The sequence below is a fragment of the Ictalurus punctatus genome, chromosome 5 (assembly GCF_001660625.3).
Source record: "Ictalurus punctatus breed USDA103 chromosome 5, Coco_2.0, whole genome shotgun sequence".
Taxonomy (NCBI): Eukaryota; Metazoa; Chordata; class Actinopteri; order Siluriformes; family Ictaluridae; genus Ictalurus; species Ictalurus punctatus.
In genome coordinates this window covers 10,886,061-10,903,061 of record NC_030420.2, presented here as the reverse complement: position 1 = coordinate 10,903,061, position 17,001 = coordinate 10,886,061, and the positions used below count along the sequence as shown (strand labels likewise).

General features: G+C 37.5%; 1 protein-coding gene across 1 annotated transcript in view; it reads left to right on the top strand.

Moving 5' to 3' along the window:
- The window catches only part of bsna (bassoon presynaptic cytomatrix protein a), a 207,127-nt gene extending 190,519 nt beyond the window's left edge, over positions 1 to 16,608 (top strand). The window contains exons 10-13 of the mRNA XM_017467307.3: positions 129 to 185; positions 3,398 to 3,532; positions 6,304 to 6,393; positions 14,712 to 16,608. Of these exons, the coding sequence (XP_017322796.1) occupies positions 129 to 169 (41 nt within the window). The 3' untranslated portion in view covers positions 170 to 185; positions 3,398 to 3,532; positions 6,304 to 6,393; positions 14,712 to 16,608. The remainder of the gene's footprint in view (positions 1 to 128; positions 186 to 3,397; positions 3,533 to 6,303; positions 6,394 to 14,711) is intronic.
- Positions 16,609 to 17,001: the final 393 nt, after the last annotated feature.

Genomic DNA, 17,001 nt, shown 5'->3' with positions numbered 1-17,001 from the left:
TTTTCAAAGTGATACCATGTGGTGTTCTGAAATTAAGTCCTAGAGCTTTGTCTTTCTATCATTGTGTTTTACTAATATTCAACCTACCACTTTTAATTTCTTCTTTTTATGTTCTCTTTCATCAACAGCAATATCTGGGTTTGGAAAGAAGTTCACGTCTCTGTGGTGAGGCAGTACAATTGAAGGTAAATAATTGAGAAAACAAAAGGAAGAAAGAAAGGTGAAAATGATGGAAAGAGAGAAGAGAGAAAAGAGACATTGGAGATACATGCAAGAGTGGATTTATGGATTACCATGTTTGTTTAGGATTGTACAAGTCAGATATATAGTTTGATACACTTTTTATTGACAGTTATTCTTACAATGATGTGAAAAATAAGACACCCTATGAATATTGTTGGACAAGCAAATATTTGATCTGCTTTGAAACAGGTCCTATTAATAAAGTTGATACACTATCTAATGACACGTAAAATTGATATTTTGTAGTAATTTTCATAATTTAAATTAACAAAAAAAACAGATTAGTTACATGGAAAAAGTAAGTACACTCCTACGTTTAATCACACCTTCAAATCCATAAAATTAGAATCATGTGTTCATGATTGGGTGCCAGTGATTAGACCCTGCTTAGGGAGTGCAGGTCGAACTTGTCTTATTTAAACCTCTCACATCTAGTGTCCGTTGTTCCTTTTGCTATTGAGCTGTGTGGTGTCATCATGCCAATATCTAAAGAGTTCTGTAAGGCCTTCAGAAAAATGGTTATTGATGCCTATTTAAGTCTTGCGACTCTCAAAGTCAATGCTTCTACAATCAGAAAGAGATTGCACAAATTTCACCTGCATGGGTGGCATGCCAGTAAAAAGCCTTTGCAAGATGACAGTCATCATAGGATCTGTTAGAAAGTCTTGCAACTGTTGGTGTCATGGTGCATGCTTCACCAATCAGAAAGTGATTGCACAAATTGGACCTACATGGGAGGCATGCCACGACAAGCATTTGCTGTTTAAAAAGAACTTTAAAGAATGCCACCAGTTTGTCAATGAGCATATAGACAAAGACAAGGCCTTTTGGAATATGCTTTGGACAGACAAATCAAAGATAGAGTTGTTTGGCCACAGTAACAGTAGACATGTTTGGCACAGACCAAAGCCAGCTTTTCAACAAAAGCACCACATACCAACTGTGAAGCACAGTGGTGGAAATGTTATGATATGGGGTTGCTTCACTGCCTCAGGGACTGGACAGATTGCATTCATTGATCCAGCTATGAATTCTGCATCATATCAAAGAGTGCATGAAGATAATATGAGGAGATCTGTCCGGAAGTTGAACTGAAAATGGACCTTTCAACAGGATAGTGATCCTGAGCACACTAGAAAATCCACCAAGGAATGGCTCAAAAAGAAGAAATGGAGGGTTATGGAATGGCCTAGTAAAAGCCCGGATTTGTTGTGGTAGGATTTGAAACAGACAGTACATGCAAGAAAACACCCAAACATCTTGCAACTGAAAGAATATTGCATGGAAGAGTGGTTTTAAATTCCATCAAGCCTGGTGGGCAATTATGCAAAATGTCTACAAAAAGTTATTTCTGCTAAAAGGGGCACTGCTAGCTTCTGTGGCCGAGGGTGTACTTACTTTTTCCACAGAAGAATATCACGTCTATTGATATTTATGTTGAATAAATGATTGGAAAAGCAAATTTTCCTTGTGATTTTGTTAAGGTATATCAACTTTATTAATAGGCACTGTTTCAAAGATAATTTTGTTTGCTTGTCCAAATATGTCAAAAAAGCCAACAATTTCAATGGGGTGTACTTATTTTTTCACATGGTTATGTTTACTGTACAACCCCTGGCAAAAATTATGGAATCACTACACTCACCCAGCTTTTTTACTTCATAGAAAATAAACAAATCACACCTATGACACAAAACAATTTTTGTTTAATAGCTGAATATTCTGGCTTCATTAAACATACCTCAAACAAATGAAATTAAATTGTTTTCATGAATGGCATATTTTTTTCAAAATCAAGTAGAGGAAAAAATAATTGAATCACTCAATATTGGGGAAAAATTATGGAATCATCAACAAAAATATCACAGTTAGTACTCCACCTTGGGCTTTTATGACGGCCTGAAATCTTTGAGGCATGGACTTCAATAACAATATTCTCCATCAAGCTGGTTCCAACTTTCTTCAATAGCGGTTGACAGATCAGCTTTGCAGGATGGAGCCTTGTCATAGACCAATTTCCACAATAAATTGAGTTGATATGCCTTTCCAGAAGAAAAGTGTTAACTCTCTTTGCTGTGTGGCAAGATGCATTATCATTCTGAAAAATTACTTCATCATCACCAAGCCTATTTTATATCGATGGAATTAGAAAAGTGTACAAAATTTTAATGTACACCTGTGCATTGACTGTTAAGGTCCTGGTTCTTTACCTGACATGCAACCCCGTATCCTAAATGAGTGGGGAAATTTGACTGTTTTCTTCAGGCAATCATCTTTATATGTTTCATTATAATAGCACAAGACAAAAGCATCATCTCCTTGGCCAACGCAGATTCATGATTCATCACTGAATATCACTTTAATCCAATCATCTACACTCCATGATTTTCAAGACATATTGCTTTGAGTTTGCCATACTGACATTTGCCATCTTCCTTGGTATACCTGTATGCTTTCCAGTTTTTTAACCTTCCCGTTTTGTTTATATTTGCACCAAATTTTAGATAGAGCTGACTGGGAACAAAAAATGTCTTTTACCAACCCATCATGCCAGAGTTCTGGAGGTTTATAATCCTTTCCATTGTTTCAATTGGCAACTGTCTTGATGGGGCCATGTTTCCTTTCAATAAATTAGGGGTGATTCCCTAATTTATACCCTCAACATTGAGTGATTCCATAGTTTTCCCCCCTACTTAATTAATTTCATTTAACTTGTTTGAGGTACGTTTCACGAAGAAAATTGTTCAGTTATTAAACAAAAATAGTTTTTTGTGTCATATGTGATTTGTTTATTTGCTACAATGTAAAAAAAAGTCAGGTTAATATCCTCTGAGTGTGGTGATTCCATAATTTTTGCCAGGGTCTCACTTATCTCTTTAGTGAAGAACTATAGTATGTCATGCATTAAATAAGTAATGTGTGTCTACCTTTTGGTCTTATAATCCTTGCTTATCTCACCCAAATTTATATCTAACAGCTTTACGTCATTTTGTAAAGTGCATTTGAGTGGGTGGTCAGGCATTTCCGCAGAGGAATAATTGTGATTATCAAATTGCATATTCTAAAACAGGGTGCTTTTTAAACTTGCAGTGTGCTATATTGTCTTCCGAATCTGTGTATATGAGTGTTTCTTGATGTGTTTTTGCAATTGCAGCGTGTCTACAAAAACAATGGAAGATGCTATAAAGCTTTGCACTGGAAAAACCTATGAAGTATCTCTACTGTGTTTTAATTTATAAGACCAGGAGTGAGAGATAGAGAGCGGGAGAGAAGTAATCTTGTTATACTGGTAAGGACTAAAGTTAAATATTTTTAACTGTACAGTTTCATTATATAAAAAGCCTATATAAGGGGTGAACAAATCATACACTCATTAGTTTATACAACCAGGCAAATGAAAGATCCAATGTGCTGCACAGTCCCATGTTTTGGTTGCCCAGAAAGCTAACTGACTAGACCAAAGACTAAACTGACTAGTGCTAATTAAAGTAATAATAATAACAGGTGGTGAGATAGTTAGCTAGTTAAGTGCAGTAATACTGGGAAATGAATGAGTTTCTGGATATTATCCTATTCTAACAAAGTTTATGATGTAGCACACTGTGTTCACATGAAATTTTCAAGAGACATCAGCATTAACTCAAGAAATCCAGAAATATAAAGAATTCACAACATTAAAGTCCATAAATAAAGTTATGTGTTACAAAAAGTGGAATTGCACAGGAAAAACGTATTGAACATGCTAAATTTATTAAATACTTTGTGGAGAAGCCTTTGTTTGTAATGACAGCTTCAAGACAGTTCCCGTATGAAGAAATTAATTGGCCGCAGTATTTAGGAGTGATTTGGTCCATTCTTCTGAACATATTGTCTTTATATCTTGTTCAATTGGATTCAAGTCAGTTGATTGACTGGGCCATTTTAACACCTCGATTTTTTTTTTCTCTGAAACCAATTGAGAGTTTCCTTTGCTGCATGCTTTGGATCGTTGTCCTCCTGAAAGGTCTACCCACGTCTCATCTTCATCGTTCTGGTGAATGGCAGCAGATTATTCTCAAGAATCTCCAAGTAAAGGGCTTTATTCATCGTTCCTTCAATTATATGAAGTCTGCCAGTACCATGTAATGAAAAACAGCCCCACTTCAGCTTCAAAACAGCTCCAAACTTCACTGTTGGAATAGTGTTTTAGGGTGATGTGCAGTGCCATTTATTCTCCAAACATGGTGTGTAGTATGTAATTCCAAAAAGTAAAATTTTTCTCTCATCTGACCAGACTACCCTCTCCCAGTACTTCATACGTAACCGGTGTCACTGTACCTGGTTGGAAGTAAGCACAGGTGAATGGGACTAAAGTGCAAGTGTCAGGCAGAAGACGAAACACGGAAGACAGCAGTAGGTCAGGCGATCGGGCAAACAATCCAAACAGGCCTAGGCAGGGAATTGTAATCCAAATACAGGCGGAAAATGCAAAAACCGTAGAAATCCAAAATAACGATAAAGACTTGGTGAACGACAGAGGTAAGACTGCTGAGTGTTTACTTTACGAGGCTCTGTAGTTAGCGAGGTCCTTTATAACCTACGATGGAGTACAGGTGTCCGCACTCAGTACTCCGTCGAACGTGAGCACGTGCGTGACTGGGAAGTTCTCGTCAGCCATGTTTGTAGTTGGCGCTGCACTCTGGGAACTGTAGTCTGGAGTTCACCGTGACGTGACAATAGGCTTGTCCAAATGAGTTGTAGCAAACTTTAAATGAGCTTCAATATGCATTTTCTTTAGTAATCGAGTCTTGCAGGGTGAGTGTGAGCAGTGGAGTTCATTGCCTATTGTTTTCCCTGTGACAATGGCACCTGCTGCCTCCAAGTGTTTCTGGAGCTCTTTCTGAGTGGTCCTTGGTTCTTGGGCTACTCTTCTGACTATCCTTCTGACTCCCTGGTCAGAAACCTTGCGAGGAGCTCCTGTGCATAGCCGGTTAATGACAGAGTGATGTTGCTTCCACTTGCGGATAATGGCCCCAATGGTGCTTACTGGAAGATTCAGAAGTTTTGAAATATGTCTTTATCTGATTCCATCAATATGTTTTGCAACAACAAGGTTCCGAAGGTCTTGGGAGAGCTCTTTGCTTTTACACATCATGAGATGTTTCTTGTGCGACACCTTGGTAACGAAAAGCCTTTTTATAGACCATCAATTCACTAACCCAGCTGATATTAATTTGCACAGATAGGGGGTATAATTAGTTATGTATTTCAGCTGGTTCCTTGTCTGCTTTTTCCTTGTCTGCTTTTTTTATTGTGTACAATACTTTTATCTGTGTCATTCCACTTGTGTCATTCCACTTTATTACACATAACTTAATTTATGGATTTTAATGTTGTGAATTCTTTATATTTCCAGATTCCTCGAGTTAATACTGATGTCTGGTGAAAATTCCATGTGAATAGCCTCATTGGAAATATATTTACTGATAAAATGATGACATATCCAATACTTATTTCCCCCACTGTATATGATAGCTTTTTGCTGGACTTTATTTTGCATGCTAATTAATTTCCCTAGTACATATGGTTCTACCATCAACCAGATCAGCCAATATTTGTATTTCAGCAGGCTTCAGGACTTCAGTAGTGCACATTATAGTTACAGCATTGAGGTCCATCACAACACCATAAAGCCCACTAAGTTTAAGCATACATACCAAATGAAAATATTTTCATTTGAACCTACTTGTCTGTCAGGCAACTACAAATACTAATAAATAAAATAAATTAATTAATTTAAAAAAAGTCTGGACATGAAATTTGCTTTACCCCGACTACTGATTACTTATGCTTTACTCAGACTACTGTCTGGCACCCAGACTACTGATTTGTCCACCCCTGTATTTAGGAGAATTATATGTTTGTTTAAAAAATGTTACCAGCTGTATAATATTTAATTATGAATTTACAGCACTTTCTTCAAAAACGCAAACTGTAATATCTCATTATAGTTCACACCATCCTTTTGAAAATTCTTGCAATGTCCTTGTTTACTGAATTTATGTTTTCCTGTTCTTTCAGCCAACCTGAACAGGAATCACAAGACTTAACCCTAGGTCTGGTTACAAGATCACAGAGGCACTACACAGCTTTCCTCTGGCAGGCCAGGCAGTAAGGACAAATCATTGGCACATTATTTTACAAAACTGGGGGACTTATAAACTTCAAACTAAATATTAATTGGTATATGTGCAATAAATATAGAGTCACCATCAGAATTATTGTGATTCTATGAAATAAACATTACCCAGTGAGTCAGATTTTTCCACTAAAATAATTATAGAAACTATTTACTTTTCCTCAAGAGCAATAATTGTCATAAGAACAAATTTTTAAATAATACCATTTTCACCAAATCATTTGGGAAAATTGGAATAGGGCACAAGCTGTTGTGTAAAGTCTGTAGTCCGCGGTGCATGTTGGGGGCTGGAGTCTGTGATGTGGGTTGACCTGACACAAGCACATAATCTCTGGTGATTGTCAGTGGGGCTAGGTGCTTGACTGGTAGTCCTGTAACAATGTTGCAGGCTGGGGATCATTGGAATTTTATTCTGACAATTCTGGGGTGCTTCCCCTAACTCTAATTGATGCCTTCTATATTCGGCTTGGTCCTACCTTCTTCAGCCCTTGACCATGAAAGACCAGAAGTCCTATCTTTAATGATGTACCAGCTCTTAAAAGTAGGAGGACTGCAGGAGAGAGGAGATAGGATGTTTCTACAATTAGTATATACAGGTGTTTTTTATGTGGTAGTTTTTGTTGTAGCACAATAATAACAACAAATACTAAATTAGTCATCTTAATTAAATGAACATGGTTACAAATAAAATCCTTGCATGAATGTCAATTAATGTCTTGAAATAGGTTTAATAATCTTATATTTGGTATATTGTAATCTTATAATAGGAAATACTAGATACATTTGACTATGTTCGAGATATTTTCATTTTGGAAAGATGTCAGTTTTTACAATGTTGCAAAACAACCTAAAATAATTAGAATTCTTTTTAAAACAATCAGTGTACATACATTTGGCTTGTGTTTAGCATTGACACACTCGTGATTTGCCATTGTTCATTTGTAGTGCTACACTCTGCCAAAGAGTCAAGTTGAAGACTTTGGGGACGGAAAAATGTTGCCACTGCTCTGACTAGTCACTCTCAATCACTCTCAATCCCCTCTCTTCCAGAAACAGATTTTGAGATCATTCAATGTCAAGTTCTCAAAATCAGTCTTTAGCCATGTTTTTAACCCTAGACCTAACCCTATAATTTAAGACCTACTCTGCTCCAGTTATCTGATGCACAGTTATTATCATTCATACAATGAATGAAACAACAATGCTGGTGTTTAACTGAGAGTTTTGTTTTATAGTTATAGTTTTATAGTTATCCTGTAGTTTAATATATTACTGCATCTCACTTTGATAACAGCATATGATCTCAACAAAACAAATATGTATTGTTAATTGTAGGCTTTTGAATAAGGTCAGCTTGGACAAAAATATTAATTATTATACAATTTTTGCCTACCAAAAATCAGCTATGAATGTATTCAATAAGATGAATATTATTTAGAAGAAAGACTTTATTTGTTATATACATTACAATGAAATTCTTCACACATCCCAGCTTTTTAGGAAGGAATTTTCAAGAGCTATAATCATTGACGAGTTGCGATATTTATCTATGCCTGCATTTGTGCATTTTGGTCCAAATAAAAATTAGCAGAAAAGTGACTAGAAACATTCCAGATTAAATTCATGCAGCTGTTACGAAACGGGAGGTGAGGCAGGAGCAAGCGCAGATCAACGTCTTTATTTTCAAAATAGCAGACAAAACACGGGACACGTGGTCTACACTGGACAAGATTAATGAGGTTAAACATAGAACTAAAGTCGAGGCATGGACATGAAAATAAGACCGCTTAGCATGCGTAACACATTCACCATTACTTTCAGTTATACAAATAATACTGCGCGAAGTACAAGATAACACGAGGGCTTTAAATAGCAAACATAATCAAGCTGGAACACAAACAACTGGGGTAAATAAAGACACACCCTCGAACATCAACCAATGCTTGAACAGAAGGAGGACCAAAACCAAAACAAAGGCACGTGTCCATATGCAAGAGTTCAGTCTCGTGTACGCGCTTTCTCTATAGCCGCTCGCGCATGTCGATGCCGCAGTGCCTCTGCCGGCGGGAGTGTAACAGCAGCAAAGCAAACTAAAGTTTGAGAGAAGACTATTAAGTAAGTTATTTAATTTAAATAAATTGAATTAACTTATTTCTATTCCTTACACCCTGCTCCAAAAAGAGTTTAAAGACTGAGTTTTAAGTGTTGTGCAGAATCTGGCAATCAATAATGTATTGAGCAGAATTAGCAGATTCTTTTATTTCCACACAACATTGTTGGGGTTAATTAAATCGGTATAGCTAAATGTCACGAATCGTGACGGAGCAGAGATAGGACGGATGCACGCGCAGGATGAACAGTTGTTTATTTGAAAGAGAGACAGGCAGACAAATCCAAAACGTAATCCATAAACATGCAAGAGGTCAGGCGATTGGTAAACAGGCATACACGGGGCAAGGCAGGAATCTAGGTCGTGGTCACGGAAAACAGGGTCGATAAACAAAACAAGAAACGAACTATGACGAGGGACTGGAAGCGGATAATCCAGCGCGAACTAACTCTAAACATGGACCATGACCAGGACCATGACCATGACCATGACCAGGACCATGACCATGACCATGACCAGGACCATGACCAGGACCAGGACCAGGACCAGGACCTAAACTAACTCTAAAGTATTAATCTTCCACGTTGCGTGCTGGGAGGCGCGCGGTATATATGCGGACATGATCAGCGTCTAAACCTCTAGCAGCTGAGAGCAATTCAGACCCACGTGAAATCCCAGCCAATGAGAGAACAGGGAGGAGACATGACAGAAACATAAACAAAACGCATGTGTCCAGATGTCATTACAGTCAACAACGGAAAAGCAGGTGCTCGCGCATTCGCGCTTAGAGCCCGCTGCTTCAAGGGGGAATCGTGACACTAAACAATCAACAATACACAATAAAGTGCAGAACAAGACAATAATTTACATTAACAAAAGACCAGTTAATGCAAATTTAGCAGAAGAGCATGTGTAAATGGTGCAGATGGACTGTAACCAGTAACAACAGTAGTGATTAGGGTAGCACTAGTATTATGACTCCTCCTCTTCCAGCCACTCTGTTGGCTCATAAAGCATATTCGTGGAAAGGCAGTGGTCATGTGACCCTAAGCATATTTGTTGTTGTGTTTCATGCACCTATTCACCTCATGATAACCCATTTCTCTTCACACTTAATTCTGTCTTAATTCAACTGCCTTAATTCAACCTAGAGATTTCAGATAAAGGCACCAATCTGTTCACATTAGATCTGCTTGCTATGATATATGAGAAATGGGTGGCATTGCTGATATTGCTAGTTTTTATGATAAAAATATCTGCAAATATACTCCATATGTATATGGCTTCCCTTTAATAACGCTTTCTCATTATTGTCTCTCATACTCAGTATGTTGGATAATTTTCTCAAATAATCTTTATAATAATAGTGATCAGTACAATGATAGAGATGTTACTTTGATTGACAACTAGCCTCATTATGATGGGTAATTAAGCACTATGTTAAGTAGGCAACAGAGATGGATGCAAGTGCAGATGATATTTAAATTAAGGCAACCAATCCAAAACACAAATCCAATATCAGTTTCAGTAAACAGGCACAGGTCATGCAATCAAACAATGTCATAACCAGAACAGCAACACCAAATCACCAAATCAAAAGCTAGGAATCTTCAGTAGGCATTGCCTGGAGCAAGTGTGTGTGTGTGTGTGTGTGTGTGTGTGTGTGTGTGTGTGTGTGTGTGTGTGTGTGTGTGTGTGTGTGTGTGTTTATGTGTTTATTTGTGTGTATATGTATGTGTTTGTGTGTGTGTGTGTGTGTGTGTGTGTGTGTGTGTGTGTGTGTGTGTGTGTGTGTGAGTGTGTGCATGCAAAAGTCTGGGTTATTTAAATGGTGCCTGTATTTGAGCTCAGGTGTATTATCGCAAGTCTGGTGAACTAGAATGTGTGAATGGGCTTTGTAGTCCATGCTGTTGCTGGGCAGTAGAATAGGATTCAGCCATGTTGTTGTGTTATGGTGCATTGTTGTTGTGTAGGCTGATATCCTACAGTAGTACACACTGCGGTAACTGAGTGGCTGAGTGATAGAAGATATTTTGCTCATATTTGGCCTAAAGTAAGTACCAGGATCAGTCCTGATGATTGCCTGTGCAAAATGTTCTAAGAAATCGTCCAATTTCTTAGTTGACTTGTTCCACCTGTCCATTAGATTGCAGGGGATAACCCTTATGTGAGAGTGACTGCGACTCCCAATTTCTCCATAAACAATGTCTTCAGGGATTCCAAAATATTGAAACACATATGTGAACAAGAGTTTAGCTGTTTCTAAGACAGATGGCAATGCTGGTAGGGGAAGTAGGGACCTGGTAAACTAGTCTATAGTGATCAAAATGGTTGTTTTCTACTATGAAGATGGGAGATTGGTGATGAAACCCAAAGCAAGGTGTGACCAGGGGTGTTGTCGTATGGGCAGTGGAAGCAGCTTTTCAGCAGGCAGATATCTTTTGTTTTAGCACTGGTGGAGCATGCGAAGCACATGGAGAACCTGTGGATATCTGTGTGCATATGACAACAGTTTGGAGTTCTTGTGAGTGCCAGAGTATCCCGTCGCCAAGGAGGTATGAACCCAGTTGATTAATTTCTTAGGCAATGTGGAACATACTGTTTGTCATAGGGACATTGTTCTGGCATGAGCTGTACTTTGTTTGCTCTGGTTTCTCTTGGTCAATATCTCAGGAAATGCGTCCTATGACACACAATTCTGGGAGGATAAGCTCCAGAACTTTTTCCCGCTGGGTTGCTGGGTAAATTCTGGGCAGGGAATCAGCTTTAACATTCTTTCCACCAGGTTGATAAGAAATAAAAGCCCTGATTGAATATCCTATAGAAATGTACAAATTAAAGATTAGAGATAAGATAAGAGAGATATGATTATAACAACATTTAAAAGTAAGCAATATATAAAAGCAAATAAAAAGGTAAAAGGAGTAGAGTTTGATAGCAACTGGGATGGCTGCCTGGTAAAACATCTGCAGCATGTTTCTACAAATGTTAAAGGACCTAAGTCTTCTCAGCATCAGATGTTAAGTCAGATGTTTGATGATCAAATGTTTAGTCTCCTCAGCATCAGAGATGTGTGAAATGGGCCATTTCTTCATGGCATTGCCCTTAGTTGGTGCATTATTACTCCTTTTTTGTTGAAAATATATACAAGAAACAATACTTGGGGCACATGAATATACACTGCACCCATTTAACATCAAGCTGGTGATCTAGAAGTTTGACCAGCACCATCCTTGACATGTTAAACCTGGCACTCTAGAAAAGGAGAGTAAATCAGAATATCATCCTGTATGCAATGACAAATTTCCCCAACAGATTGTGCAAAATATTAATCAACATCTGGAAGACATAGGGGGCATTAGAGAGCACATACAGCATAACACAATACCTGTAGTGGCCAAAGTTGGTGCTAAAGGCTGTTTTCCAATCATTTCACTCACAAATGCAAATCAGATTGCAGGCACTTCTGAGGTTGAATTTTGTGAATATGTGCACCTCCTTAAGTTGTTCAAGCAGTGCTAGGACAAGTGGCAAAGGATAATGATATTTCATTGTTACTTGCTTTAATAAACAATAATCAATACAAGATCTGAGTCCACCATCTTGTGGCGAAGGTGAAGTGGAGGGATGGATATATACAAGTTTGAGAGCTTCCACAATGTACTCCTCCATAGCTTTGTGCTCATGTACATGTAAACCACTGCTGAACACTTCATTATATTCCTTATAGACTGAGGGAATTTCCACCTTGAAATCTGGTTCTGGGCTTTCAGTGGCAGTGCCAGATATGGTGAGATTGCTTTTTGGCAGAATGGCAAACTATTTCTTCCTCCATCCATGATATGTGGGGATCATAATGTTATAGTAATGGAAAGTCTTTTTTTATATAGCCTATATAGCCATAAAGTGATTGTATGTTCTGGTTGCTTCACCTCCTTGTTGCCATACTACAGTTGCCTAGTTTAGTGCTTAGTCCATTAATCTCAACATCTCCATTCCCTCTTGACTTGATTAGTACAAGGGATATTGTAGCAGAAGCTTATCACCAGAGCATACAACTCCTCAACTATTTTACTTGAAATAATTGCTAGCAAAAAGGCATTTTTTCAGAGACATTTTAAGTCAACATCCTGCACAGGTACATATGAAGGATGACTTGCCCCTGAGCTATAAGTAAGAAGTACAAGCCTCCAAGTTGCACATTCTCAATTCAACTCAATTAAATTTTTATTAATATAGTGCTTTTAACAATGGATATTTTCAAAAAGTAGTTTTACAGTAATCCAGATATAGATTTAGAGCCTTAATGAGCAAGCCAGATGCAAGAGTGGCAAGGAAATACTACATGAGACATTGAGAGGAACTGATCAAAGGGGAACAAATCTTCTTGTAGGTGACAGCAGTGCAATTATAAAATACGCTTCCACAACTGTCTGGTATAAAGTCAAACAATGCCGAGTGTGTTGAAAGGATGTCTGTTATGAACATTTGGGTCTTTTGTGTTTGCAGTAGAGCTTTTCACTTTAAATACACAGTATACATTACAGAACTTATTTACTGCATAATGGGTGAGATTTTGGTGTAAACTGTTCTTGGTACTGTAAGCACAATCTGTAGGCTATCCTCGTGCTACTATCCACCACAGTATTTGGGGTATTTATGTGGTACCATCCACAGCAATCTCATATCAATCTTTAGGCTGTTAGGCTATTTAATCACAGTAGCAGTTATTCTCAGGTGAAGGAAGCTCCAAGTAAATGTATAACATCCAGATGGGCCAGACAGATCCTGGGGGCAGAGGTAGTCATGATCAGGCAGAATCATTTCATCAGACAGCAGTGTAACGTGTAGCTCAACACACGCACACACACACACACACACACACACACACACACAGAGAGAGAGAGAGAGAGAGAGAGAGAGAGAGAGAGAGAGAGAGAGAGAGAGAGAGAGAGCAAGAGCTGATTAATAGGTATTCTTTTGTCCTATAGTAGTTTAAAAGGGTGTGCAGTGTGGTCAGAGTGCAGTTGACTCCAGCAGGTCTAAATATGACAGCAAAACTATGCTTCTAGAGCATAGTACCCTGAGACATAAAGTGTCTTTTCACACTACTCATCAACAAACCTCTGTGAATGTATGAGAGTTGGCAGGGTTCCTCAACTTCCATGTATTCAGTTCCTCAATCCTTGATTTCACCTAACCCCTGTCAGTTGGGAAGTGGATGAGTCATCTATAAAGTAACTCAGACTTTTTTTATGTTATTGGGTTTCTTGTGCTTAACTGTCATTTGCAACTAGCAAGCAGTTTAGGCTAAGGGTCTTGGGCCAAATTCGACTCTAACCCAAGGTTCAGATCTGCCAGCAAAGCATTTCATGTTAACCTAGGCATTACTACAGTATGCAGTCAGATGCCAGAGTCAGACACGGCATCCTTGTGATGGTCAATTCCGTGACTTTGAGAACATGTGACCATGGCAACCATAATTAACTTCCAAGAAATTCAAACACTAGCTACTTTAATGCAAGATGTAGCATGGTTATATGTGGCTACCCACTGGGTACAGAATGAAATATGGGTGCAGACCATCCCAAATGTTGTGTGGAGGGAAATGCCAACTCTAAATAAAGAAGTTAGAAGTAGTGTTAGTGTTAAACCAGCTAAATGATCAGGCTCACCCATCAACAACTCATGGTTTGTCAAGGGCAACCACTCAAACAGGCTAGTAAGGCTGGAGGAAGGAATAAATGCTGACAATTAAATTACAGACAATTTAATTTTTAATTCACTGCATACATGACATTACAATTAATTATATGACTCACAGCCTTTGACCACCTTGGGTTAGTGGTGAAAGGCAAATCCTGAATATTGCCCTCAAGGGATATTGCCCAAATTTCAACACCTGTTCCATTATATCTGGGATGTGTTCTTATGATACATGTTATGTGTTACATACCATCTGAGAACTCTTACTCTTAAAACCTCTCTGGTTCTTGGTTCCTTAAGATCTCATTGCCATTTACTTTGTAGACTTTTATTGTTTCTACATGTTTTGGCATTGTAATTGCTGCATTTAATGAGCACAATATTACAAATGCACTATTAAATGTTCTAAAGTGGGAGTAGAAAAGGTCTATGACTAACGTCCTTGTTCTTGTTTTTTTTTTTCCTGCGATGTAGGGTGCTTAAAAGTCAGACTTGCAAAAGCATCCCTGTTTTGGCAAGCAAATACAATAAAGGATTCTCCAGATGTCTCCAGAAGTCCAGATACTCTACTGCAACTACTGGAGCCTGTCAACTTCCAGAGGTCACTGTAATGAAGCAGAAAAGCAAAGCAAAGAAAAACATTAAACATTAAATGAGCATCTCACAAATGTTGGCTTCACTTAGTTTCACAATAAGTGGAGCACTCACATGTTGATAATGCAATCATGCTTTGCAAAGATACTGGTTCTCACAAGAAAATGTTACAGTAGAGAAGTTTAAACGCACCATATCCAATTTGTCACAGTGCATTGCTTGCCAGGGTTTATGATTGCATGTTCCTGTAGATACTTAGATAACAAATTGGACTCCCCTCTCATCTCAGGGATGGTTGAAAAATATAATGAAAGTAAATTAGACAAAACAACTTCATAGGTTTTTCCTGTCCTATTAATGACTTTGGTGTTTTCTAACTTGATAGCCTTTGAAGAGAAAGAAAAAAGAAAAAAAATAAACAAAGGAAAAGAAAGTGACAATACAAATGTCTGTCATATGCCAGTTTTTAACTCTACATTCCAGAATGGAAACAAGTCATTTTTTTTTGTCCTCTGAATGCAGACTGTTTTTTCTCTATTCTCTTGCAGTGTGTTTAAGAAGTGTACAGTGGAGTCTGAATGCATGTAAATTTATATTCAAGACCTTACACTGTTCACCAATATGATGAAAATAGACATAAATAGGCATAAGATAGGAGGAGCCAGAATAACACTAAGAGTAAAAGGATGCATGAATTAAGAGACAACAAATATATTCCAGACAGAAGACTGAAATATTGTATTGATTTTGAGGCTTTGACAAGTCAGGTCTTGTTTGTCAGTTAGCCACTGCAAAGCCATTAGGTAACCATCCCCAGTGAGGGCTTGGGATCAGTCACAACTATTCTTCGGTGTCAGGGACTCTAATGTTTCTGCTGATTTTGTTGTGCATCTGTTGTTTTATATTATTGTCTAATTTCCTTTCTTTTCATGGAGAGATGTCACCTTAAACGAATGTTTTCAGAACATGTGGCATGATCTTGTACACCATAATTTAAAGATTCACACTGGTTTGTATATAATGATAATAACAAGTCAAAATAGAGGCTGAGATGTTTATTTATATTTTTAGATTTATTTTATGGTGTATTGTTTATAATTTATTTTTATTATTTTTATTCACTGTTTTGTATTGTTTTCATTTGTCTGTAACTGGATTACAGTTTATTTTTTCTTTTTCTATTGGTTTAGATGTAGAAAAAAGCAATAGTGGATGGCAGACATTCAGTCAATAGCACAATCAGATACTATATATACTAGTGGTCAGGAGAGCAATGTATCTATCTCAAACTGAAATGTTTCTGAACTTTTAGAACTACTGGCCCGTCCCGATATGGGCAAAAACCCCAAATTGTCCAAATCACATATAAGCAATAGTTTTGAATAATAACAAATTAGCCATCATTAAACTTGTGATTAGCTTTAAGCAATTTTATGATAATGACAATTTCTTTAAAGGAAATGAAAATGTTCTTAGGGACTGATCGTCAGATAAGTGTGATGGTCAAATAGGGACACTTGTCCATATCCTATCTTAACTAATCACCATTACATGATTAATATTAATTGATGATATGCATTTGATGTTTATCCCAAATTGCAGCATAAGTAATTTGCAGGGCTTCAGAATCCTGTAACAGAAGCTTCTCAGGTCAGATCTTCCAGCAGATCCTGTACTTCTGTTTGGTCAGGCTAACAATGGGCCTTTAGGTTTAGTGGTATGACTGAAATGTAGCCACCTAAGCTAGGATGAGAGCATGCTCCAGAAAAAAAGACTCATCTTGACATATATATATATATATATATATATATATATATATATATATATATATATATATATATATATATATATATATATATATATATATACACACACACACACACATGACAAGTATGAATGAATGGTTGTGCTTGCATGTATGCGTTTGGGTTTGTGGTCACTTGAAAAAAGAAAAATGGAACAAAAAATTAGATCAACAAGCAAAGGTGATTTTGAGAGACAACTTTACATTTCAAATGTTCTATGCAATGCTTCTTATCGGGGAAAGGTGTTAGAAGAGACATCATTCAATACTAGTCATGGCAGAGAAATAACAGATAGCTTTTCCAACAAAAATAACAATTTAAATATGGAGTTGACCTGTTGTAAATAAGTACTCATAATGTAAAGA